General features: G+C 48.9%; 1 protein-coding gene across 1 annotated transcript in view; it reads right to left on the bottom strand.

The window, feature by feature from the left end:
• The window catches only part of LOC144260219 (uncharacterized), a 143273-nt gene extending 126529 nt beyond the window's left edge, over positions 1-16744 (bottom strand). The window contains exons 1-6 of the mRNA XM_077808775.1: positions 16625-16744; positions 12139-12525; positions 5994-6117; positions 5105-5218; positions 4482-4595; positions 2152-3186 (exon numbers count right to left, since the gene is read on the bottom strand). Of these exons, the coding sequence (XP_077664901.1) occupies positions 2152-3186; positions 4482-4595; positions 5105-5218; positions 5994-6117; positions 12139-12525; positions 16625-16648 (1798 nt within the window). The 5' untranslated portion in view covers positions 16649-16744. The remainder of the gene's footprint in view (positions 1-2151; positions 3187-4481; positions 4596-5104; positions 5219-5993; positions 6118-12138; positions 12526-16624) is intronic.
• Positions 16745-27966: the final 11222 nt, after the last annotated feature.

The following is a 27966-nucleotide window of genomic DNA, read 5'->3' as shown; positions in this document are numbered from 1 at the left end:
GCCCCTCCTGGCTAATTGATGGACTTACCCTCCCTGAACTTGTCTAGTTCTTGTTTGAACCCCGTTACAGTCTTGGTCTTCACAACATCCTCTGGCAAAGAGTTCCACAGGTTGACTGTGCGTTGTGTGAAGTAGAACTTCATTTTTTTTGCTTTAAACCTGCTGCCTATTAATTTCATTGCGTGACCCCTCGTTCTTCTGTTATGGGAAGGAGTAAATAACATTTCCATATTTACTTTCTCCACACCAGTCACAATTTTATAGACCTCTGTCATATCCCTCCTTAGTCGTCTCTTTTCCAAGCTGTAAAGTCCCAGTCTTATTACTCTCTCCTCATATGGAAGCCGTTCCAGACCCCTCAGCAGTTTTGTTGCCCTTCTCTGTATCTTTTCCCATTCCTATACATCTTTTCTGAGATGCAGTGACCAGGACTGCACGCTGTATTCAAGGTGTGGGCGCACCATGGATTTATATCAGGTCATTTTGATATTTTCTGCCTTATCTATCCCTTTCCAAATAGCTCCTAACATCCGGTGCTTTGGGTGCTCCAGCTCCTGCTGACGCACTACAGAAGAGCAGCCCAGAATGCACCAATACAACCCCAGATAGGCCCAGCGGTAGACCTGCAAACATGGGTATGATCACAGCTGCTCTGCAGGTCACTGTTACCTGTCATCTCTTCAGGGAGCCAAGGGCCCCCCCAAACAAACAAAAACCCAGCTGTGTAGACAGGCCTGAAAGCTTCAGAAGCTTGTAGCTGCAGGTCTCATTTGAGGGAGGCCTGCAGGCGGCTACTGGGAAGGTAAATAGCTCCTAGCCAGAGCAGATCCGCAGTGTGATTAGCAGGGGAGGGCCGAAGCACCAACCTTACGCTGCACTGTAACTAGCGCTGCTGTGGTGGACGCAATGCCTGCTCTGGAGAGTTCTCACAAGCACCCACACTACTCCTAGGTCGGGCAATGTTCATCGGAATTGAGCTTGGCCCCAATTCCCCCACGGCCCTTTTAACAGCTGAATTACGTGGTCTGACCTTTAAAGTGAAATACTCCTAGAGTCTGCCTTCCTGCGGCAGCTCCAGGACCTGGGACAGAGTCATCACACCTTACTGACACGCTTTGACCACCCTGCACCCAGCTTAACTTTATTTTTTGCTGCTGCTCCAGGGTATTTGAGGGTACGCCCCCACCACGAGTTGCAGTGGGAAGCAGGAGTGTCACAAATAGAACAGTCACAAATAGAACAGAAATCACTGCTTCAAGTTTACCAATCGCTTCCACGGACGGGCAAGCGAGCCAGATGCTGCATTCCTGCTCTCACCCGCCAGGGTGGAGCTCAGCTTCCCTTTCATGAGGGCTGAAGGTGGTGAGGCAGCGAGGTAAGAGCATAGGCGGCCTGTATTGTAGACCTGGTTCTGCCTCTGGCTTGCAGGCCCGTCTCAGCCTCGCCGCACCTCCGAGTCCCCAGCTGTACTGACTGCAGGAAGCCGCCCGGCCCCGGCAAGCAGACCGCATTGGTCTGTAGCACTGGAGGACCTGGGGGACAAAGTACTGTTAACCCAGCACACCTGCCGACGTGCTGACGCTCACTCCCAACAGCCTGTGCGCCACTTCTGCAGTCACGTAGGAAGTCGTCCACGTTACAGCAGCATTCTGCGACAGCGGCTCGTAGGCCTGCCCTGCACCATCCCCGCAGAGCAGAGCCTGCTGGCGACGTTCCCGCTGGCGGTGTCAGCAGTCAGGAGACTGTTCGTACAAACAAAACAGCTGTGGCCGCTTAGACGCTTCCAACGCATCGTTCAGTCCGTTGTGGAGTCTCTACCCCGGGCCCGGCACGTAACGGCTGCTTGTAGCTCACATTCAGTACAGTCTTGCGTCACCATCCCTCGCGTCCAGCGCTCCCCTCCCATCCGGCATGCAGAGAGGGCATGCGATTCACCGCAGCGTTTCACATGGAGTGGATCTGGCTAGTCTCTGGGGGAGGCTCTCCCGTTGCAGCTCCCAAAGCAGGGCTCACCCCCCTACTCCCCTGTATTGTCCATTTTCGGGTACAGCAGCGGGCTCTTGAACTCTGCCCCCGGCGCAGCCGGCGTGCCGCCCTGCTGGCCGGCCTGCGCGCACTGGTGCAGTCTCAGGGACTGCTGGCAGCGGAAGCTCTTGGCGCAGGCAGAGCACTGAAAGGGCCGCTCGCCCGTGTGGATGCGCTGGTGCTTCAAGAGGTGCTCCTTCTGGACAAAGCTCTTCCCGCACTCGCCGCACGGGTAGGGCCGCTCGCCCGTGTGGATCATCTGGTGGCGCACCAGCCAGGAGTGGCAGACGAAGCTCTTGCCGCACTCCAGGCACTTGTAGAGCTTCTCCTTGGTGTGGTTGCGCAGGTGCTTGAGGAAGTAGGGCTTCTGGGCGAAGCTCTTGCCGCACTGGGTGCACTTGTAGGCGCGCTCGCCGGCGTGGGTGTTCTGGTGCACGGTCAGGTTGGTGAGGCGGGTGAAGCTCTTCTCGCACTGGGCGCACTTGTAGGGCTTCTCGCCGGTGTGGGTGCGCCGGTGCTCCACCAGCGTGGAGAGGCGGCTGAAGTGCTTCTCGCACTCCAGGCACTTGTAGGGCTTCTCGCCGGTGTGGGTGCGCTGGTGCTCCAACAGGGTGGAGAGGCGGCTGAAGCACTTGGCGCACACGCTGCACTTGTAGGGCTTCTCGCCGGTGTGGGTGCGGAGGTGGGTGGTGAGCGTGGACTGGTGGATGAAGCCCTTGCCGCACTCGGGGCACACGTAGGCGCGCTCGCCCGTGTGGGTGCGGTAGTGGTTGGTGAGGTTGGACTGCTGCGTGAAGCCCTTGCCGCACTCGGGGCACACGTAGGCGCGCTCGCCCGTGTGGGTGCGCTGGTGCTTCACGAAGTGCTCCCTGCGGCTGAAGCACTTCCCGCACTCGGGGCAGAGATAGGGCCGCTCCGTCGCGGGGGCCCCCGGGGACACGGTGCTGGCTTTCAAGGGGCTGAAGTCTCTCTCGTGCTGGGTGGGTTTCTCTGGCATATGTACTGCCAGGGTCACGTTTGGCCCATTGGAGCCGTACTGACCCTCGCAGGGCAGGCTGTGCTCGGCACTATGGTAAATATTCTCTTCCGGCCTTTGGGCCGAGGTCCAATGAGGCTTCAGCTCCTGTGAATCTTGCTCCTTGTTGTTCTTCCAGCCGTCAGCTGGAACCAGGAGGGAAGGCAAAGGTAAGTCACAGGACAGACTGGGAGAAATGAAACTATGCTGCATAAAGCAGTGGGGGATATCAACTCTCTGGCCATGCATCAGAGACCAACTGAGGGGAAGGCTGGGCCTCTGGTTACAGCACTAGGGTCCTTCTCTGCCACAGGCCTAGGGCAGAACACAGCCTCTCTCCACCTCACTTCCTATCTGCTAGTGGAGAACAGCAATCCTGCCCTACCTCCCAGCGGCATGGGGAGGATAAAGACAAAGCTTGGGAGGTGCTCTCCATAAACCTCCCCAAAACTTCCTCATCCTCCATCTTCAAATTCCTCTGCAAAACTCTCCTTCGCCATGACTCCACGCAGCCTCTGACACTTAGGCTGCACGGCCTGTCATACGGACCAATATTGCCCCTTGTTTTCCTGTCCTCCCCCATCTGTCTGTACCCACGTGTTGTCTCGTCTTACACTTAGATTGTAAGTCCCTCGGGGCAGGGACCGTCTTTTTGTTCTGTGTCTGTACATCGCCTAGCACAGGAGGGTCCCAATCCAGGCTCTTAGGTGCCACATTAATACAAATAATTAACAACAATAATAACGAAGATCCTGTAGGACTCAGATACCACAGGGATAAGTCTACCAAGAGACAGACCAATAGTCCGAGATGCAAAGGATGTTGGCATGTCTTTGGATACAAACCCTCCCTGCCACACAGGCAAGTAAGGTAAAGACTGATTCTATCTGCAATCATTACTGAGAGATTTCTCTCTAAAGGGAGAAACGAAACAGGAACTTCACAATAGGCCAAGTTCTGCACTCGAATGAGCCCATGCAGCTCCCACTGATCACACGGGCATGTACCTGAGAGAAGAATTTGGTTCAGTACCTCAGTGCCACTTGGAGCAGAGAGTCACCAGGCAAGAGAACCTAAGGGAGAACATTTCTTGTCCCTGATCCCTTCCAGTCAATCTATCCATGGATTTCTACAATGCTCACCTCCGGGACAGCATCTGAGCACCCCAGGAGATTATCAGCACATCAAAGTCCTACAGGTGGTCTCACTCACGCCCCCAAAGAAGTCTTGCTAACATGTCCCATCCGAATGTTCAAAGGGATAAACTGCCCTGTGGGGTATGCAGCATCCTTCTTCCTATTGCAACTGAGGCCTGTCACAAAGATAATGCTGCTCACCCTGGACTACAGAAGAAGAGTTTTAGAAGTATAAAACTTTTGTTCACGTTCTTGCTTTTAAACTAGACTGCCAGGATTCAGAGTCACCTGAGCCTACCACACACCTGCCATGGGCTCTGTAGGGGCTTCTCTTTTGTCTGCATCCTGCTCCTCCTCAGCAATTGGCTCTTCCTCTTGTTTAATCTGAGCGGAGATTGCGAGGGTAGAAATCGCAGACTCTGTTCATTGAAAAGAGAGAGAGCTCAGTGAGGATTTTCTAACGATCACTGCCCGACATGAAATAAATAGCTTGTGCCTCCCGGGTGTAACTGGATAGCAAAGACTTAAATAACCCTTGCCACATACGCATCCAAGCCATATGCATCCGAGCCAAGTCTTATTGCTAATACAGCCCTCACTCCTTTTGAAATTGTTCCAAAAACCTTTCAAAATGATCCCAAGCCCCAAAAACCTCCATCTCCGGAGCAGGCAGTCATTGACTAGAAACCAGACATGCTAAAGAGGATATAGAGGAACCAAACCAAGTGGTCAAGGGCACTGACCAGTCCGCACACTCAAAGAGGAGGAGCTAGAGCCAGAAATAGTTTTGATTGGTAGAGACAAAATCTGACATAAGAAAACTACTGATTGTTTTTTAAGCAAGCAGCTCTAATGGCAGATGGAGGCTTGTTGAAGTTACAGCTGCTCGCTTCACCCGCTGTTTCAGTTGATTTCAGCCAACCCTCACCTGTGCTGGGATCTGCAGTGGTTTCTCTTTCCTCCGACTCCTGCTGACCCCTCGCACACGGCTCTTCTCCTCGCTCAATTCGGGACAGGATGTCAGGTTTGGAAATTGCATAGTCTGCTTATGGGACAGGACATAGTGGTAATTAATAAACAGATAAATCACAATTCTTTGCTACAAGTTATTTTAAATCAATCCCCTTCTATCCCTGGAGGCGATCTGTACCTGACTGAGTGAAAAGCAACCCCCGCAAAGCATCTCCTACGCGGGATGTCGAAGCACTTCACAAAGAGTGGATGCATCTCAGCCACCTGGAAGCCAGAGGAGGACTGCCACAGCACCCCATGAAGAAGGAAAGAGATGGCAAGTGACATGCCCAAGGTCACACAGGGTCTGTGGCACAGCTGGGACCAGAACCCAGGGCTTGAGTTCCAGTTCTGCGTTTAGCCCCACCACCATCATCCCCTTACGTAGGGACATCAGTTACTTGCACCTCTTCTCTATGACACACCCTTTATGCAGCAGAATTTACCACACCACACACAGCATCCAATTAGCAAGTTGCAGGTGAGTGCATCGATGCCAACAGGAGTTATACTAGTGTTCAAGTCAGCGCCAGATCAAAACCAGGCCCACAGAACACAAACGGTTTTCCACATTCGAGGGCTGAGCCTATGAGCAAATACAACTGCTATTCACGTCTCGAGAACACTGAACACGGACCACCGCCACCACGCTGTGCATCGGCTTTCTGTCATGACAAAACTGAATGCACGCAGGCATGTGTGCTCAGCCACCAGAACTCACAGGAGTTTGAGAACAGCCCTCAGCTGGAGGAGTCCAGCCAAGAAGTCAAGCATTTTCTAATAAATAAGTGAAAAACGTTCCTTACCCAGTGAGATCATATATTCATAATTCCCCTTCATCACATTCTTGTACAGCTCCTTCTGCCAGTCTTCTAAGTTCTCCCACTCCTCCTGGGAGAAGACGGCGCTGTCATCAAATATCACCGGCACCTGACACCAAACATTCACTTAGCACCTTGCTTTAAATCACATCTCTTACACTTGTGTCACTAATATACGAAATAGATAGGGAGTGCCTAAAAAAGGCAACTAGATTTAATGGAGAAGATGGGCATTTTTTAAACACACTGTTTATGTTATAATTTAATGTTTATTATATTTGAAAGAACAATAGTAAAATGATGCAACGAATGAAAACAAAAGGGGACAGTATTCATTGACGGGGAGAAGCAAAGGAATACAGTTTGTATTGCAATGTCACAGAATGAAAGCTGAGTTACAATGAGACTATCAAAAGCCAGAAGTGTCCCATTTAATACCATTACGCAATAAGATTCCGGCTGCACTAATCATGGAGCAATATTGCTTCCCCTTTAACAAGCATTTTTCTTCAATATTTTAAAGTTTATGGTCAGAAAGATACAGGGCCAGATTCAGATCTGTTGCACTGGTGTGAATCTAGAGCAACACCATTGAGTTACTCCAGCTTTACTCCAAGGCAATGGAAAAATATGCCTTGTTTTGTGGAAAGTAACCAATTCGTCTCCAGTTGCATTCCACAAAAAGAACAGAAGTATTTGTGGCACCTTAAAGACGAACAAATTTATCAGAGCATAAGCTTTTGTGGGCTACAGCCCACTTCATCGGATGCATAGAATGGAACATATAGTAAGAAGATATATATAGACACACACACACACACACACAGAAGGTGGAAGTTGCCATACAAACTGTAAGAGGCTAATTAATTAACATGAGCTATTATCAGCAGGAGAAAAAAACTTTTGTAGTGAAAGCTGCTTTACAGCACAATAAGGTGCTGAGTTTTGAGTTATTAAAAACGTATTGGAAACACTTTTTCTACAACATCTGCACACTGCACTCAGACATTACACAATGGGCACGAATATGAGAACCTGGGTATGCTGCTATACAACACAACAATCCAAGCGGTAACACTGGGTGCGGAAGAGGGATTATTTAGCTTGGTGTAGGAATGAATTATGAACGGAGGAGAAGCCAGAGACGACATCATCAGCATCAGAGGGATGGTAAGGAAAAGGGACTCACTATTAATGTTCATTCAAAAATAATTCCCCTTGCTTTGGATGAGGAAGGACTACCGTAGGTCTGACCAGTGCAACACAGGGCACCTTTGACATATCTTTATTTGAGAAGTCAGTCTCTGTATATCATCATCTGCAGGAAGTCTTCTAGAGACCCTTTAGGGGATCACAGTTCAGAGATAAACTGCAAAACACAAAATGTCTGCCTCTGGCTGTACAGACAGGCCTCAGTACAGGGAACAAGGGAAACGGAGTCTGGACGTACCCATATTGACGTCTTTCAAAGCTACGAGAGCGAGACGCACTCAGGGCAGGGTCACTGGGAGGGATAAAGGGACTGGATCATAGGCTGGGGGAGGAGCGGGGGCAGAGAAGACAGTCTCCTGGAGGAACAACTACGACCTGAAGCACTGCTACCAGCACTCTACTACCAACGGCTGATCTTAGAAACCTACCCTTCCCTGGGAGCAGCACAGCTCCTGGCACAGGACTGAGCGTAAGAGCTTCTCTCCTTTCCGAAGCATGTTCAAGAACAAAGGCCCCTCTCCTCCCAAGAGAGGATAAACTCGCCCCAACAGCCAGCACAAGAGGGCTGCAGTGGGACTGGGGATTCTCCTGGTAAGAGCCCCAGATGGATGTTACAGGACAAGTTCTAGGCAACTATCCAATGAACCCTCCAGACCTAATGAGACTAGCTAACGCTAGGGGCTAATCAATGCACTACCTCTATTCAAACCATTTTGCAACGGGGAATTAAAGTGCCCCTGGATCAGAAATATGAAAAATCTAGGACTATTAATTAATTGCAGTTAACTCAAGGCAAATTAACTTGATTAAAAAAATTAATCACAATTAATCAGTTTTAATCACACTGTTAAACAGCAATAGAATACCAACTGAAATTTATTATATATATTTTTAGATGTTTTTCTACATTTTCAAATACATTGATTTCAATTACAACTCAGAATACAAAGTGTAGAGTGCTCACTTTCTATTTTATTACAAATATTTGCACGGTAAAAAAGAAATAGTATTTTTCAATTCAACTCATACAAGTACTGTAGTGCAATCACTTTATCGTGAAGGTGCAACTTACAAATGTAGAATTATTTTGTTACATAGCTGCACTCAAAAACAAACCAATATAAAACTTTACAGCCTACAAGTCCACTCAGTACTACTTCTTGTTCAGCGAATTGCTAAAACTAAACAATTTGTTTACATTTACGGGAGATAATGCTGCTCGCTTCATATTTACAATGTCACCTGAAAGTGAGAACAGGCATTTGTATGGCACTTTTGTAGCCAGCATTGCAAGGTATTTATGAGCCAGATCTGCTAAACTTTCGTATGCCCCTTCATGCTTCAGCCACCATTCCAGAGGACATGCTTCCATGCCGATGACGGGTTCTGCTCAATAACGATCCCAAGCAGTGCAGACTGACTCATGTTCATTTTCATCATCGGAGTCAGATGCCACCAGCAGAAGGTTGATTTTCTTTTTTGGTTGTTCGAGTTCTGTAGTTTCCGGTTCCATCACCTCTGACCAGGTCCTGGTAGAAGTCTCCGGAACAGAGCTAGGCGGGATGGCTGGTTTAGCCTGGCTGCAGGTGACCATTCCCACCCTCTTGGCTAGCTTCACATGATTGGCCAAGTCTTCCCCCAACAGCATGGGGATGGGATAAGCATCATAGACTGGACCGGCAACTTGGCTGTAGGCAAGTCAAAAGAGTTTGACTTGAAGGGTTGAATTGTCACTTGGACCTCTGGGTCGATTAAATTGGGGTCCACTAAGGAAGCGTGGATAGCCGACACTTGTGCTCTGGCGTCCCTCCACGCTGTAACCTTCTTCCCGCCCACACTCACAGTTTCCCTCCGCTTGGAGGGTATCTGGGAGGCATCTGGGCCTGAGGACCTTTGGTGGGACCCCGGTGCAATGAACTGTAACCTGTTGGGGTTCTTGGGGCAGTTGGCCTTTACATGCCCTGACTCGTTACATTTAAAACATCGCCCAGCTGACTGGTCACTGGGGCAAGGTGGGTTGCTGGAGAACGGTGTGGTGAGACGATAAGGTGTCTGTGGTTTTTCTTGGGGGGTAGTCGGGGCTTTGGGTTGCCCCCGGTAGTAGGGAGTGGTCTGAGAGTGTCCCTTCTGGTATCCGCTCAAACTGCGACCAGGGTTGTTTCTCTCTCCTCCCTCCACCCGTTTTGTTCCAGTTTGCCCCGCCTCTCTGGTGGTCTGGGACTGCTCGTATTGATCAGCATAAGAAGCGAGACTTCCTGCTGAGTCCATTTTCTTATCCCATAAACACTGTTTTATATCATCCTGGACCTATTCAGCAATTGCTCCTGTATCATCAAATCCCGCATTCCTCCAAAGTTAGTTACTTCCCGTCCTTTGAGCCATTTATCAAACAGATCTGTCATCTGGTTTACATAAACCACATTACTTAGTCCAGACCCTCTCTTAAGGGCTCTAAATTTTACTCTGTCAGTTTCAGGTGTAACTTGAAATTGTTTTAAAACCAAATCCTTAAATTTATCATAGTCAAAAGCCTCATCAATAGGCATCTTATTGAATATGTCCAGAGCTCTTCCAGTCAATTTTGCGACCAATGTGGTCATCTTGGGAGCGTCAGGAATTTTATGGAGTGTGCACAGTCTCTCAAAGGTGAGAAAATATTCAGCAATATCACTGGATTCATCATACTGTGGACACAGTCGCTCCCATTTGTGGATTTGTTGGGTAAGGATTGTTAGGGTTATTCGGTATATTCTGCTGAGCCCTTGCCTTCTCTATCTCCAGTGCATGCTTCCTCTCTCTTTCCCTCTCCTCCATTTCTTTTTCTTTTGTCTCTATTGCTTTTGCTTTTGCCTCCATAGCTCTCTGGTGGGCAGCCTCCGCTGCCTCCTTAGCTCTCTGGTGGGCAGCCTCCTTATTGAGTAGTTTTAATTCGACCAGTCTCTGGTGTTCCTTTTCTCCCTCTTCTGCTTCCAGTCTGGCTATCTCCAGTTTCTGTTGGGCATTGCTTTCTGTCATCTTAGCCTCTCTGTTTTTAACCTACCTATACCCGAGAGTTAGAAAGAAAAAAAAAACTTGGCTTGTAAAATTTACTGTGCTGTAGCCTGATACCTTTGCCTCTGATAGCTGTTCCCAGCCTACAGAAAAATCCTTTTGTTATGGAGCTGCTCTGTCCCCAAGCAAAGAGACAGAACCTGCAGCTGTAATCACCTTTTTAAAAACCTTTTAAAATCCTGCTGTGCTTCTGGTTCAAAATGATCCCACCGCTCTGCCACCATGTCAAGGTTCCTTCCCCACTCTGAACTCTAGGGTACAGATGTGGGGACCCGCATGAAAGACCCCCTAAACTTATTTCTACCAGCTTAGGTTAAAACTTCCCCAAGGTACAAAGTCTTTGCCCTTGGATTAGGTAAAAGGCTGCCACCACCAAGTGTTTTAGACAAAGAACAGGGAAAGGACCAGTTGGAGTTCCTATTTCCCCAAAATATCCCCCCAAGCCCTACACCCCCTTTCCTGGGGAGGCTTGAGAACAAACAAGATGAGCACAAACCTCTTGGATTTTTAAGACCCAAAAAACCCCATCAGATTCTTAAAAATCAGAACTTTATTAGAAGAACAAAAAAAAAAAAAAACCGATAAGAGAACAACTCTGTAAGATCAGAATGGAAGACAATCTTACAGACAATCAGATTCAAAACATAGAGAATCCCTCTAGGCAAAACCATAAATTACAAAAAGACACAAAAACAGGAGAACACATTTCCTCCAGCACAGTGAATTAACAAGCCAAAACAAAGAAACCCTAACGCATTTTCTAGCTAGATTACTTACTAACTTTACAGGAGTTGAAGGGCTTGCATCCTTGATCTGTTTCCATGAAAGGTATCACACAGACAAAACTCTTTCCCCTCCCCTCCAGATTTGAAAGTATCTTGTCCCCCCATTGGTCATTTTGGGTCAGGTGCCAGCGAGGTTACCTTAGCTTCTTAACCCTTTACAGGTGAAAGGATTTTGCCTCTGGCTAGGAGGGATTTTATAGCACTGTATACAGAAAGGTGGTTACCCTTCCCTTTATATTTATGACAAGTACCTTGTTTGCAATTTGCCATATCTGCAGTGAAAGTGCTCTTAAATCAAACAACATGTGCTGAGCTGTCATCTGAGATTGCCATAACACAAAACATATGGTAGAATGTGGGTAAAACCACAGAGCAGAAGACGTACAATTCTCCCCCAAGGAGTTCAGTCACAAATTTAATTAACACATTGTTTTCTTAACAAGCATCACCACCATGGAAGCATGTCCTCTGGAATGGTGGCTGAAGCATGAAGGGGCATATGAATATTTAGCAGATCTGGCACGTAAATTCCTTGCAATGCCAGCTATAAAAGTGCCATGCAAATGTCTGTTCTCGCTTTCAGGTGACACTGTAAATAATAAGCAGGCAGGATTATCTCCCATAAACGTAAACAAATCAGTTTAGCTACTGGTTGAACAAGGAGGACTGCGTGGACTTGTAGGCTCTAAAGTTTTACATTGTTTTGTTTTTGAGTGCAGTTATGTTAAAAAATATTCTACATCTGTAAGTTGCACTTTCACAATAGACTGCACTACAGTACTTGTATGAGGTGAACTGAAAAATACTATTTCTTTTCGTGTTCTTTTTACAGGGCTAATATTTGTAATAAAAATAATATAAAGTGAGAACTGTGTACACTGTGTTCTGTGTTGTAACTGAAATCAGTATATTTGAAAATGTAGAAAACATCCAAAAATATTTAAATAAGTGGTATTCTATTATTGTTTAAAAGTGCGATTAATCGCAATTATTTTTTTTAACAGTTTGACAGCCCTAGAAAAATCCCTGTTACCCAATACAGGCTCAGCCTTTACTTCCTGTACTAACTGGGGTACAATTACCTTTGGGACTTCTCCATTAACACCAGGAGGAAGCCTCAGGATCCAGAAGTTCCTGTTCTTCAGCAGGTTCTCCATGTTCTCCAGTCTCCTCTGCAGTAGCCCATACTCCTGGATCAGAGTTCCCAGCGCGGCCCACTTACTCTCCAGCTGGTTTCCAAACTCCAACTCTGTTTTCTCACACTCGAATATTTTCTTCTCAGCCGTCCCAGTTCTCCCCTCCAGACTCAGCAACCGTGTGGCAAACGAATCCACCTTTCTCTCCACAGCTTGGATGGCAGCCACTAGGGTCCACATCGAAATCTCTGCTGTCTGCACAGACATTCGTTCAGGGACACCGGGGGGCTGGGAAGACATCAGGCGCTGTGACTCTGCATCCCATTCCTGAGCCTGTTTGCAAGGAGAGAGACGGGAAATGGAGCTAGAGCCACGTTTCCATCTGGCAAAGTTAGATACAGAGAAACCGCACAAGAGCCGCTCACATGCTGAAGACTCCTCCGCACTGTGCAATCTTTACTCCGACAGCGCCGCTGTCCTGATGCGAGAAATGACATCTTCTGACATCTTTATTAGAATTATAAACTTGAAATGAGGCCCATAAAAGGTTCAACTGCCCTGGGCTGACATGTGACATGAATATTAGCTACCCAGCTATTTTCTTCTGAAATTAGTGCTGTGAAGATCTGAAGCGGACTTTGTCAACAAAGCGTCATGCACCCTAGACAGAACTTTATACCCACACAGAGGAGGTTTAAGGGCTGCCTCCAGCTTGCAATCGAGTCAGTTTCTAAAGTGAGAGTTAAGACTACCATCAGCTCTTACAACGGCCCTTTAATTAGCCTGCTAGTTTCGATGATCACACACTCCTAATTTCTGTTAAATGTTTCTCGTCCCTGTTGCTGTGTGAAAGACCCAGACAGAGTGAAAATGCCTACATGAAGGGATGTCAAATGCCCAGTGTAAACAAACAAAGAAAAGAACCTATCATTTTCCTCTAATTTCCTTCTGTTATAGTCTTTTTTGCTGTTACTTGTAACACTATTAGTGATTTTAAGTTGACGTCCCCTTGAAGTTTGCAGATGCCATGTTGGGTAAGTTCATGTTGCTATAGCTGCTGCATGAGAGATGCAAAAAATAGTTTTTGTGAAATACAAGCAAGCGTGTACACACTGTACAAATAAAAAGTTGTTTTAAAAGCAGTTTTGGAGGCGGCCAAACTCTCTGCAAGCTGGTGGCTTGATCATTTTCCATTCAAAATGCCAAGTTCATTTATTTGGAAGAAGCTAGTGTAATGTAGCTCTCCTACTGGCAGTCACAACCCAGTGGATTCTGGTCATACAGGAATCTACAGCGCTTTCCTGCCAACCAGGAGATACTGACTGGTGTACTGGGAACCACAGAGTAAGAAGCTCTGCGTTTTTCACTGAATATATTTATGCACACTTTTGACACTTACGCACTGAGTGGTCCCTCAAATTCGCAGGAACGATTCACACGTGTAAAGTTACTCACATGAATAAGTGTCACTTTCATTCCTGCAGACTATGATCCTTTACTGCAAGTCAGGCATGCAGTTCTAGTTCATTTCATTCATAGCTTAAGCTACTAAAGAGCAATGATGCCTGACAAAGTTTTGTCACTGACATGACCTCTCATGAGAGAGCCACAGGAATAACGTACAAGCAATGGAGGTGGTGTCATCTTTAAAACAGTGTCAGACACTAGAGGAATGAGACAAAACCGTACAGCAAAAAGAATCTATTTTAAAATGAAGAATCAGTGATGGTCAGAAGCTAGGCTGCCTTTTCAAAACTGATAACCCTTACACAAAACGGCCAAATGTGAGACAAAGATTATCTTTGTATGCAGCTCAGAGGTAAGCAGCAAAAAAAGGCATGAGGCCTTGTCCACACGGGAAAGTTTGACCAGTTATACTGGTATAGGTATACTGGTATAACACCTTACACCCCCACCCTGCCCCCATGTGGACACACTCATTCTGGTGCAACAGTACCTTTTCTCAGTTTAGAATCATAGCGTTTAAGGTCAAAAGTGCCCACCAAACCATTTAGTCTGTCACAGGCCACCAACCCCAGCCAGCACCCTCACACTAAACCCAGCAAGTGAAATTGGACCAAAGTCATACAGCCCACAAGACGCTAGTCTATTAACCCCTTCCCAAGCAACATAACTAGGCTGGTTTAAATTCATACCTTAGCGGCTTATACACACACAAAAAAAATCTCTCTCGTGTAGACCACCTGAGTCCTTAACACCCAAATCCTACACAGTGAAGGAGAATTTAGCTCATCAGAAGCTTGGAGCTTGTTTTCTACCGGCCCAACCCAATGCATCATCCCCCACATATAGTTTACTCAGGATATTCCACACATATTTGTTCACTGCCAGGATCAGTATCCCAATAACTGCCTAGAGGTCCCAACCACAGTCAAGGCCCCATTGTTAGTAATATTCCTGTAGCGTCGTAGAGCCCCAGTTATGGACCAGGACCCCGTTGTGCTATGCCTCAAAGAGTTTACAGTCTGAAGTATAAGCCAAGAGACAACAGATGGAGACAGGCAGAGACATGGGGGAGTACAAGGAGACAATGGGACAGTACTGGTCAGCATAGTAGGCCGTGGGCTCTGCACACCGGTAAAGATCACCTAACCACGGTGAAGTTTTTTGTAGGCCTGGTAGCTTAGTGGATGTTTGGGAGAAGCTATCCGAAGCATGAGGGGCAACAGGGGGAAAAGCATATAGGTTTGCAAATCTAACCACTGGGCAACAGTGGCTGGCACTGACCTTGAAGTGGATGGGGAGGATGGGGCTAGGCTGTCAAGATCCTTGAAAGTGAAGATAAATAGCTTCTGTTTGCTGAGCTGGAGAAGAGGGAATGAATAGGCAGCAGATTTAAAACAAACAAAAGGAAGTATTTTTTCACACAATGCACAGCTAACCTGTGGAACTCCTTGCCAGAGGATGTTGTGAAGGCCAAGACTATAACAGAGTTCAAAATGGAACTGGACAAGTTCATGGAGGATAGGTCCATCAATGGCTATTAGCCAGGATGGTCAGGGATGGTGTCCCTAGCCTCTGTTTGCCAGAAGCTGGATCACTTGATGGTTACCTGTTCTGTTCATTCCCTCTGGGGCACCTGGCTTTGGCCACTGTCAGAAGACAGGATACTGGGCTAGATGGACCCTTGGTTTGACCCAGTGTGGCCGTTCTCATGAGCCAGCGGAAGGATTCAAAGCGGGGAATGACATGTTCAAAGCAACAAGCTATAGAAGTGATCTGGGCAGCAGCTCTCTGAACGGACACAAGCTGGGCAAGGCTGCATTTGCCAAGGCCGGGGGAAGGAGGTTGCAATACCTGAGAGGGGAGCAGATGAGTACTTGGATGAGCGTTTCAGCTGTGTGGCTGGACAGGGAAGGCCGTCTCTTAGCAATGTCATGCAAAAAGAATCAGCAAGATTTAGAGGTAGCCTGGATGCGAGGAGGTAGAAATTGATCTGAGTCAAAGATAAGGCCCAGGTTACAGGCCTGAGGGACAGGCAGAACAATGGTGCTGTCCACAACGATCAAGGAAGATGATAGCAGGTAAGACTAAGGGGAAGGGAGAGAGGTTAAGAGCTCTGATTTAGCCATGTTGAGCTTAAGCGGACAGCTAGAAACCCACAAGGAGATGTCCGAGAGACAGGCTGAGAGTTCAGTTTGGCCAGACAGAGACAGGTCTGAAGCAGGGAGACAGGTCTGTGCGCCATCAGCAGAGAGAGGAGAGCGGGATTCCTGTCTGCAGACGAGATTACCCGCCCAAAGATAAGGGGCAGAGGGAGGAGAGACGGGCAGTGTACTGCGCACCGTACAAAGATGTAGCGAGAGCCGGTCCGTGCTGGGAAGAGCTGACGCTGGGAGGAATCAGTGCAGCCGACACCTGCCCAGGCAGTCCCCCAGGGGGGCGAGCAGCCTCCCTGAAGGCGAGGGGGCTCCTTCCACGGCAGAAGTTACGCAAGGCGGAAAGTCTTTCCAGGACCAGGACCAGGACCTAAACACACCAGACCGATCAAGGAGGAGAGAAAAGCACCCCCCCACCCCCACAACAGCGAACACCGGGACGCTTGGCAGGCGAAATCCAGCGGCCCCAACCCCGCTCCCCCTATCCCCCCACCCCACTCCACCCCCGCTCCCCCTTTCCCCCCACCCCACTCCACCCCCGCTCCCCCTTTCCTTTCCCCCCACCCCACCCCACTCCACCCCCGCTCCCCCTTTCCCCCCACCCCACTCCCGCCCCCGCCCCCGGGTGGGCGCTGCACACTCCTTAGTCACCGCGAGGGGGCGCTCGAGGACAGTCATGAATCCAGGCGGGAAGAGGCGGGACGAGGGGTGGGGGGCTGGAGCGACGCCGCAGCCCGGCCCCCGACACAAAGCCACGTCACGGCCCCGGTACCGAGCCGGGCCCACAACCCGCCCGCCCGCCGGGCCCTTACCTGGGCAGCGGCCCGCTCGGCCATGGCGCCCCCGGGCGGGGCTGCTCCCGCGGGCCCGGCCCGGCCGAGCCCCGCTCCCGCTGCGGGCTGGGCAGAGTCCCGGCGCCGCCTCGCCACGGGCCGGCCCCGCTGCCGGGCGCCGCGCAGTGCATGCCGGGAGCCGGCGCGGGCAGCCGGCGCCGGCAGCGCCCCCTGGCGGCCCTGGGGGGAGCAGCCCCGTTCGCGCGGCGAGGCTGGGGGGGGGCGGAGGGCAGCTGGGCCCCACCCCCCGCCTCGCTGGGCCCCACTCCCACAAAAACCCCCCACCCCACTCCTCTCCCCCCTCCCACATTCTCTGCCCCCACCCTGCTCCCCACCCCCACCTCTATCCTCCTCATTCCCCTGCCCCACCCCACTCCCCCCACATTCCCTGCCCCCACCGCATCCTGCTCCCCACCCCACTCCCACCCCCCCATTCCCTGCCCCCACCCCATCCTGCTCCCCATCCCCACCTCTATCCTCTTCATTCCCCTGCCCCACCCCACTCCCCCCCACATTCCCTGCCCCCACCCCATCCTGCTCCCCACCTCCACCTCTATCCTCCTCATTCCCCTGCCCCACCCCACTCCCCCCTACATTCCCTGCCCCCACCCCATCCTGCTCCCCATCCCACTCCCACCCCCCACATTCCCTGCCCCCACCCCATCCTGCTCCCCATCCCCACCTCTATCCTCCTCATTCCCCTGCCCCACCCCACTCCCCCCCACATTCCCTGCCCCCACCCCATCCTGCTCCCCACCTCCACCTCTATCCTCCTCATTCCCCTGCCCCACCCCACTCCCCCCTACATTCCCTGCCCCCACCCCATCCTGCTCCCCATCCCACTCCCACCCCCCACATTCCCTGCCCCCACCCCATCCTGCTCCCCATCCCCACCTCTATCCTCCTCATTCCCCTGCCCCACCCCACTCCCCCCCCATTCCCTGCCCCCACCGCATCCTGCTCCCCACCCCACTCCCACCCCCCCATTCCCTGCCCCCACCCCATCCTGCTCCCCATCCCCACCTCTATCCTCCTCATTCCCCTGCCCCACCCCACTCCCCCCCACATTCCCTGCCCCCACCCCATCCTGCTCCCCACCCCCACCTCTATCCTCCTCATTCCCCTGCCCCACCCCACTCCCCCCCATTCCCTGCCCCCACCCCATCCTGCTCCCCATCCCACTCCCACCCCCCACATTCCCTGCCCCCACCCCATCCTGCTCCCCATCCCCACCTCTATCCTCCTCATTCCCCTGCCCCACCCCACTCCCCCCCCATTCCCTGCCCCCACCGCATCCTGCTCCCCACCCCACTCCCACCCCCCCATTCCCTGCCCCCACCCCATCCTGCTCCCCATCCCCACCTCTATCCTCCTCATTCCCCTGCCCCACCCCACTCCCCCCCACATTCCCTGCCCCCACCCCATCCTGCTCCCCACCCCCACCTCTATCCTCCTCATTCCCCTGCCCCACCCCACTCCCCCCTACATTCCCTGCCCCCACCCCATCCTGCTCCCCATCCCACTCCCACCCCCCACATTCCCTGCCCCCATCTCACCCTGCTCTCCACCCCCACCTCTATCCTCCTCATTCCCCTGTCCCATCCCACTCCCACCCCCCCACATTCCCCTTCTCCTGCCCCATTCCACCCCCCGAAACACACACACACATTCCCCTGCCCCCTGGAGATGCTCCTTCAGCAGGACCTGGGCACATCAGATCAGTGTGTGTGTACTGCGAGGGGGGGCACCTGCGCCCACCTGACAACTGCTGCGGGCAGGAACCCCACGGGATCACCCATTCTCACCCTCTCCGCCCCACTTTTCAGTCAGTAATTGTTCCTCTTGCCCCATTGTCCTGTGTGGATGCTTGGAGGAGTGGGGGGGAGCTGGGTTGAGGCCACATGTGGCCTGTCTGAATTTGGGGGAGGGGGCAGTGAGCATGCCTGGCTCAGGGGCTCTTTGGTGCACGTGTGGAGTTCTCGGGGTGCTTGCACCAGACCTCCAAGAGCAATCAAGCTGTGCCCCAGTACAGCCCTTGGGAACACCGGCCCCCGGGGTCCACTGGGGTATTGAGCAAGATTAACACTGTTGAAAATGTCATGTGGCCAGGGAGGCTCTGAGCTGCCCAATTTCACCGGCACTGGTTTGGAAACTTCTGGCCTTCGTGCACCGTTGAATGAGATACCAGCTCTATGGGGCTGATCCTGTGAGCCCCACAGGCTGTCCCTGGCCTGGACCTTATCCTGAGTCTCCTTTCCATAAACATGCATACATGCCCGGAGCTGACCCAGCTCTTGAGTTTCTATAAAACCAGGTGGTCTCAAGATACGAGATAAGATTCCCAATCCCACTGCCCTTACCCTTGTGAGCCCTCCCACAGAGAAGGACGAGGCTAATCAGGATTACACTGAGTAGGCTTTGGCCCAAGAACGATTAAGAGGCAGACGTGTCAGAGCAGAGGTTTAACGAAGTGAGATTGGAATAAGGTTAGTAATCACAGACACAACTCCGCTCACACTGCTGTATCCTGATTAATTATCTTGAATGCACCTATATATGTCGATAGCTGAAAAGACAATTTCTGCCCTCAGCTGCAGCAGCATATCAGGACTGAGGTCACTGAAATCCGTGGGGTTTCTTTGGACTTACCCTGGCGTAACGGCAGAACTTGGTCTCCAGCCAGAACACATTAGAATACACAGCTCCGTTTCCCACAGCATGCACTTCCGTGGCGAGATGGTGGCGTAGCATGGGAGCGTCTGGGACCCTGAGTAATCAACGCTGACAGAGGATTTCCGCTCGGCATTTTGCCCCTGCTGCTCCTTGTGGTGTCAGCATCTGTCAGTACTGGAGGGCCAGGTTTATCGGAGAGCCGAGAAGAAGTATTTACACATACACTCACGTTGTAGAACAACCCCTAAGGGGCATTTCAAAGCCAACACTTAGTCTCAGGTGGCCAATGAGAAGCAGTTCACAAGGAGTACCCTGCACGTAGGGTACTTCAATGCACTATGCCAAGTATGTTAGATTTAAATGCAGCAAGGGCTGTTGCTTGTGTATTTCACACCTTTCCTACACCTTACAATGACCCAGCACAAGGGACCAAGCTGCAACTCTGTAACTGAAATAACTGCCTTACTTCCCCTCCCCCCCCCGCAAATGTGGCCAACTGCCCCCTACCCCTCGCAGGTCCGGCACTGAAGGACCCGCGCAGGTCTGCAGTTCCCTGCTGAGCCATGACAGCAGCTGGTGTGGAGCTTGGGAAGGATTCCGGGGCACATCTGAGCCCTGAAGACAGACGCCATCTGCTATGTCAGAAGAAACCCTGCTTGCCAGGAGGAGGCCGGATTAGAAAATGGAGGCCAGAAGAGGAAGGAGGTAGGCAGCAATGGAGAAGCTGCTCATAGGTCAGTTGTGCAAATGGCACACTCAGGTACAAGGTCTAGTCCATACGCAGAAAACAGGCTCTTTTAATGGAGGGTGTTTGGCCACCTTAACTATACGCGTAGCTGTCAGCTTTGCCTCTTATGTGTCACGTTTTGTGCAAATCACCCTGCAGAGATAACCTTTTGGCCAACCTACAGTAATATTTAATTCGGCCTCTGGTCAGACTTCTGTCCATCTTGGCCCTTAATACAGGGGAGATCAGATAACCCATCCGCCAAGATACAAGAGGAGTGCTCAGCATAGCAGGGAACAATGCGGGGATACAGGAGCTTTGTCACCTTTTCCCTCCCTCCCATGATTCCCAGCGCCCCCAGCACTGTACCAGCCCCCCATGGCTCTGTCCCCACCATGCACTAGCTAAAGGAGTGGGGGGAGCATGTGCTATGTCTTGGAAAGGGCTGGCACAATCCCTTCTCTGGTAGGAAAGGGGATTTTATCTCCACACAGGGAGTCTCAACTGTGAGCCTGCTGCTGCAGTTAGGTGCCCAAGCCAGGTCAGCCCTTTCTCAAGAAGAAACCAGGAGGAGGAAGTGGTGGCAGCTGTAGGGTATTCCAAGATGGGTCTTGTTAGGGGGCTTATTCCTTCACCCACTTACTTCCCTGGTCCTTCTCGCATGAACAGAGAGCAACAATACCCGAAGTCCAAAGGTGCAAACAATTCGATGTTTATTGGGGTGAACTTCCAGCAAGCATGATTCCAGTTTCCTTCCTTAGTATCCTCCTTCCCAGCTCTGACACCACAGAGCCTTACACCTGTGTCCCTGTTCCCATTCCTACCCTTAGCCAAACATGATTCCAACTTCCTTACTCCCATTCCCTGTTCCCATCTCCCACACCCACCCCCTCCCACTCCCACACCCACACCCACTCACTTCCTCATTGACTACAGATTATATAGTAAAACTTGAGTTCTGCTTAGCTATACCTTAACCAATCATTTTCCTGAAATTTAACTAACCAATCCTAACATATTGTAACATGATTATGTAACCAATTATATCCCACCACCTTAATTAGTTTACACCCAGCAAAATTAATTATACAGCAGACAGGAACAATCACAGAACCAGACAGAGATTATACAGACAAACAATAGCAAAGTGGGAACTATAATGACAAGACAATACAGAAGTGAGGATTTCACATCCCAGCTATTGATAAGTGAGTTCTTGCCAGACAGGATGCTATCAAACTAAGTTTCCTTTTACATTTTCTAGGCACTTCCCTTTCTCTGGAGGTGATAGGAATACAATTCTGTCCTGATAGTGCCTAACAGCCCAATAGCACCTTATTTCAATGTGACTAGTTTGGAATGTGAGGATCTGACCGTTCGCTTCCCAGCTTATGGCTGCCTCTGCTGCTTAGCCAAAGGCCTGAGCCTAAGCACAGGGCCACAAACTGTCACAGTAAGAGAAGGCCCTTACACCAGCAGACAGTGATTTTGATTCTTTCTTTTATACCTCTATAATTAGCCAAGCAATAAGAATACACCTAAATTCTTAGAGTATAGGCCTTTACAGACAGACCTGAATATCTATATCCTAACAGGTCTCTCTCGCTGAAGTTGTTCCACTTTGTATAAATACTTAAATCGTCATTGGGCCAGAGTGTGAGAGTGATTGTACAGCCTGGGGATCAGGGCACTCACCTTGGAGAGCCAGGGTCCAGCCCCTGTTCCAGTTAATACTGTATTCTCCCGGGGGAACTGCATCACTGCGCATGCACCGAATTCATGTCCCCCGCAGATTTCTTTGCTTCCCCGCAGAAAAATGACTTCTGACAGGAAAGCAAAGGGAAGCTGCAGGAGCGGTCATGCACCCCTCTCCAGCAGCACTGGCAAGTTGGCTCGGGTGCCCAAAGCAGCCAGTAGAGACATAAATCACCACTGGGGGGGCGGGGCTGGACAGTCATGCAAGAGAGAGAGAGAGACTCTCTCCCTCTCGCTCACTGTGGCAGCATGCTTGGCATGGAGGGGCAAGGCTTCAGGGTGTTTCTGAGGAGGTAGGCATGGGGCAGGCTCTGTCCCCTCTGGCAGAGCAGAATGTAGCAGCCTGCCTGCTTAGCGAATTGTTCCCATTCTCTTTGTGAATTCCCCCAGGAATATAGAACAGGGGTAAATGTTTTAAGGCTCCTTTACATTGCCAGAGTGGTGTAAAGGACAGTATGGCCTTATAAATGCTTATGGTGCTTTAGTGATTAAAACTGGTCTAAATTTTTGGACTGAAAAAATTTCCTATCAGAATGTGCTCCATGAACTGTTTGCTACTGACCTTTCTGGAGATGGACAGTAGCCAATATAAATTGTGAGTTTGATTCCCCAGCCCTCACTAGTTCTTCAGTTGTCTATGATGTAACACTGAGCATATGGATGCATATATTTGTTGACTAATAACTAGAAATAAAGGGTCAAACCTAGTTACATTACTGTTAGGCATGGGGGTTTGGGGATTTCCTCCAATGCTCCCCACTCCCATTCTCCATCCATTGTATTGTAGTTTAAGTAAATTACCAGAATAATTGAAACTAGAGTGATTATATTGCATTATTTTGACAAAAAAAATATGCAGAATTTTAAAATACACTGCGCAGAATTTTTAAATTTTTGGCACAGAATTCCCCCAGGAGTAAATACTTCAGTATTATACACATTGGAACAGCTTCAGGAGGAGGGACTGAGAGAGTCCCACCCCAGAATTAGGGCACTCAGCTGAGAGGTGGGAGATCTGACTTCATGTTGCTGCTCCAAATCAGGCAGAGCTGTGATCTGCAAACAAGTCTGCCGCTTCTCAGGTGAGTGCCCTAAGCACTGGGCTATTGGGTACTCTGGGACAGAGAGACAGACACACACACATCAATCTGGTCTTCCCCAGCTGTCTTCTGCGCAAGGCTTGATTTGATAGGTGCTCTGAGAACACCTATCCATTTGGGCCCTGCAAGCAAGAGAGGGGGAGCAAAAACCTTCCTTAAGAATTGCCCCAGGATTTGGGAGTAAGGTATGGTGCTGAGTAGCTCCAGGGCACCAGAACGTAGGCAGTTTTGTGCACACCTCCTGACAGAAACATAGTTGCCTGCAGGTTGAGGGGGAGTGCAGCATGTGTTTTGAGGATCTCAGTGGCACCTAAGTCCCTTTGTGGATCTTGTCCTGGCCAGCAACATTATCTGGGCTAGAGAATTGCAGGGAGCAATCAGGTTCCTACAGGAGTCCCTGGGTCAGGGCAAGGACCTGGAGAGGCTCAGAGAGGTGAGGGAAATGGGCAGAGGAATAGAAAAGGAGTGCTTGTGGCACCTTAGAGACTAACCAATTTATTTGAGCATGAGCTTTCGTGAGCTACAGCTCACTTCATCAGATGCATCTGATGAAGTGAGCTGTAGCTCACGAAAGCTCATGCTCAAATAAATTGGTTAGTCTCTAAGGTGCCACAAGTACTCCTTTTCTTTTTGCGAATACAGACTAACACGGCTGTTACTCTGAAACCTGTCATTGGGCAGAGGAATGACTTCATCTTGACATTTTGTCTAAGTTTCTGTTGAACCAATACATGGTGCCCTGTGGCAAGGGCCTGGAACAGACTCTGGCGTGGCATCAATCCACCCTGAGCTGGCATGAGAACCCACCGGTTGACAGGCTCTGATTTTTTTCAGTCAAATAATTTCTCCATTTTACAGTGCCCATCACGGTAGTATCAGTGGATTTTACAGGGTTTAAATTGAGTCATTAATTCTTCCAAGTACAAAGCTAAAACCTCACAGCCTTAAAGTAGATCCCTGAAGCCCCACTGATCAGAATAAATCGGTGTCTGTCATTCAAGTCTCTGTTATATTGCACAGTCTACTTATAGCAGGGGTTCTCAACCTTCATTGCACCAGGAACCCTTCAGACAACAAAGTTATTGCATGAGCGGGTGGGGGGGATGTGGGGGAGGGAGAGGAGAAGGGGGCAGAGCCCAAGCCTCGCCACCCCGGGCAGGGGTGGAGCTCAGGCTTCAGCTTCAGCCATGCGTTCCAGCAAGTCTAATGCTGGCCTTGGCGACCCAATTAAAGTGGGGTTGCAACACACTTTGGGCTCCCAACCCACAGTTTGAGAACCGCTGACTTACAGCAAGCTTGGCAGAATTCCATCTTTTTTATCATTTCAATGGATAATGTTTATTTAAGCATTTTCTTTTCAATTTTTATCAATTTAAATTTTCACAGTTGCACAAAATTATGGGTTTAAGCATTTTATTTTTATTGATTTAAATTTTCACAGTTGTAGGAAATTAGGGGGTGAGATCAGACAATATTTAATGGCAGACACAGATTCAAAAAGTTAACACTTTATAACTGTTAAAACAAATAGTCGACCTCCTATGTCAAAAATACAAAGCAAATATCCTGAAATCAAACTCTAGTAAGTTCTCAAGCAGCATTTTTCTTCCTTTTCCTATGGGTAAACATTGATTATTATTGATGGAAATATTTTTTCATGGGTTTGTGTGTATGGTGAAATTGACATTTACTGATAAAAATCTGGTCTTTCCAAGCCTAGTTATAACTTATTACAAGACAGAATCAGAGAACGTAAGGATCAAATAGTCTAACCCCCTGCCAAGATGCAGGATTTGTTGTGACAGGTGATTAACGACTGATTAATATTGATCATTGTGTGCGTGCATGTGTGTGTATATATGAAAAAATCTGTATGGGCATTTTCTGAGCCAAAACCATCAAATATTACGTTGGACTCAAATAGCACATTTTATTGTGATTCTTTTCAATTTATTTTTTTAATCTGTAAAATATACAAAAAGTTAACAAAAGGCCATCTCCCTGCATCCATTGACTAGGGCTCTTAGGTGGATGGTAATACAAATTAATAACAAACAAGTAAAGCAAAGCCAAAAGATGCAGGAGAACGTATATACAGATTCATTACTAGTTCTGTACCACTAAAGAGGCACGCGTGGAATTAATACAAAATGAGAAGTCTCAATCATAGAGACTGTACGATCTAGAGCCTTGAGGTTGTAGTCAGAGCCACATGGGCAAAGTCAACCCCCGCGATGGCTTGACTAGCACTGGGGTTCAGGGGCTCAGTCCTGCAAACACTTACCATCAAAGTAGTGAGCCCTCCACTTGAACGATCCCACATAAACCAATGAATCGACGTTCTCTGCTCAGCATTGAGGGCCTGATCTGACATCCAATAAAGTCAATGGCAGTTTTTCCATTCACTTCAATGGGAGCTGGATTAGGTCCCAAGTGTTTGCAGGATCAGCATCTACATGACAACCAGGGATAACAGGCAGAAGCAGGGGAAGTACGTGTTGCAATGAGATGAGCTGTGCATTCCATGGGTTCGTTCCTTGTTGGTTCTTTTAAAAGCCCAACCCCCCAACAAATTAACCAGCATGATGTGTATGCATGCAGAGCCTCACCACTCCCTGTAATGGGAGAGTCATCACTACACCACACGACACTCTATGCTGCGAACCACGACTCTGAAAAAGACATGGCGGGCTTGGTGGACAATCAGCTGAACATGAACTCTCAGTGTGACACTGTGGTCAAAAGAGCTAATGCGATTCTAATGGGAATCTTGAGAGTACAGCGTATTTTACCTTGTATTTGGCACTGGTGCAGCCAGTGCTGGAATCCTGTGTTCGGTTCTGGTGCCCCCAGTTCAAGAAGGAGGTTAATCAATTGGAGAGGGGTCAGAGAAAAGCCACGAGAATAATGAAAAAATTAGAAAACATGCCCCTTATAGTGATAAGATAAACAGTCTAACAGAGAAAGTTAAGGAGTGACTTGATTACAGTCTACAAGTACCTACATGGGGAACCAATATTTAATAATGGACTCTTCAACTTAGCAGGAAAAGGTAAGACACGAGCCAATGGCAGGACAAATCCAGACTGGAAATAACATGTACATTTTTAACAGTGAGGGTAATTAATCACTGGAACAACTTACCCAGGGTCATGGTGGATTCTCCATTCCTGACCATTTTTAAATCAAGATGGGATGTTTTCCAAAAGCTCTGCTCTAGGGATTATTTTGGGGAAGTTCTCTAGCCTGTGTTACACAGGAGGACAGACTAGATGATCACCATGGTCCCTTCTGGCTTCTGAATCTATGAAAACTGTGTGTGCAACCTCTCACCCATTTTAGTGACATCTGATGGCAGTTGCCTCTATACCCAAGCCCCACAATACTAAACATTACAAACATAGAAGTGATACAATGCTACCCACACCAGCCAACACACAACGGCCAGTGGTGCTCTGATGGCCAGGAAATAAAGAAACAACATGCTAACCAAACCAACACACCTTACGGCTTGCTCGGAAAGGGGCCAGACTTGTTAACGTCGAACAGTTACATCACACGCTGGGTTTTAAGCCACAACAGAAAGCAAACCTGGGAACCTACGCATTTAAACTGGCCCTTAGTAGCCAGCTGCAGACAGGGCGTACTACCTGATGTCTCTCACCTGACTCACTCTGTCATTGCTTTGATGTCATCTCTTCTAGCAGCCACCTACCAAAACGTTTTTCCATCGGGAAATGGAGATTCATCAAAAACTTTTCGTGGGAACGTATCAGTTTCAACTCAACTTTCTCAGCTGCAGGCTGGAATTTCTGGTCAAAACAAGAGAGAATGAGACATCCCAGAATAGCCAATAGCTCATTGGGTCAGGCACTCCCTTGGGATGTGGGAGAATCAGGTTCAAGTTGCATAATTAATTGATAGTTGTATTGATTAATCTCTTAGATTGCTGTGGCCAACAAAGGTTCGGTCTCCCGAGGACGACAGCATCAGGAATATTATCATCAATATTATTAGAATAAGAGACTCTAGGAGCACACGAGAAACAACTGCAATTCATCACGAGTCCCTTTATTAACGAATCCACTAAGCAGACAAACAATCCCACTGAAACACAACAGCAGACAGAGCAAGAGTGCAAAGAGTTTGGCCCTATGTCTAGCATCACTCATGTGTCACATCTCCTACTGGGGGTGTCATAAATATAAAGGAAAGGCTAAACACCTTTAAAATCCCTCCTGGCCAGAGGAAAAGCCCTTTCACCTGTAAAGGGTTAAGAAGCTAGGATAACCTTGCTGGCATCTGACCAAAATGACCAATGAGGAGACAAGATATTTTCAAAGCTGGAGTGGGAGAGAAACAAAGGGTCTCTCTGTCTGTGTGATGCTTTTGCCGGGAACAGAACAGGAATGGAGTCTTAGAACTTAGTAAGTAATCTAGCTAGATATGCGTTAGAGTCTGTTTTGTTTAAATGGCTGATAAAATAGCTGTGCTGAATGGAATGGATATTCCTGTTTTTGTGTCTTTTTGTAACTTAAGGTTTTGCCTTGAGGAATTCTCTATGTTTCGAATCTAATTACCCTGTGAGGTATCTACCATCCTGATTTTACAGAGGTGATTCTTTTACTTTTTTTCTTCAATTAAAATTCTTCTTTTAAGAACCTGATTGCTTTTTCGTTGTTCTTAAGTTCCAAGGGTTTGGGTCTGTGTTCATCTATGCAAATTGGTGAGGATTTTTATCAAGCCTTCCCCAAGAAAAGGGGTGTAGGGTTTGGGGAGGATTTTGGGGGGAAAGACGTTTCCAAGCAGGCTCTTTCCCAGTTTATATATCTATTAGACGCTTGGTGGTGGCAGCAATAAAATCCAGGGGAAAAAGGAAGATAGTTTGTACCTTGGGGAAGTTTTAATCTAAGCTGGTAAAAATAAGATTAGAGGGTTTTCATGCAGGTCCCCACACCTGTACCCTAGAGTTCAGAGTGGGGAAGGAACCTTGACATGGTGGCAGAGCGGTGGGATTAACTTGAAATCATTTTGAGATCAAGTTGAGATTTTTTTGAACCAGAAGC

Source organism: Eretmochelys imbricata, chromosome 2 (genome assembly GCF_965152235.1).
Source record: "Eretmochelys imbricata isolate rEreImb1 chromosome 2, rEreImb1.hap1, whole genome shotgun sequence".
NCBI lineage: Eukaryota > Metazoa > Chordata > Testudines > Cheloniidae > Eretmochelys > Eretmochelys imbricata.
This window is presented reverse-complemented; position numbering and strand designations above follow the sequence as displayed.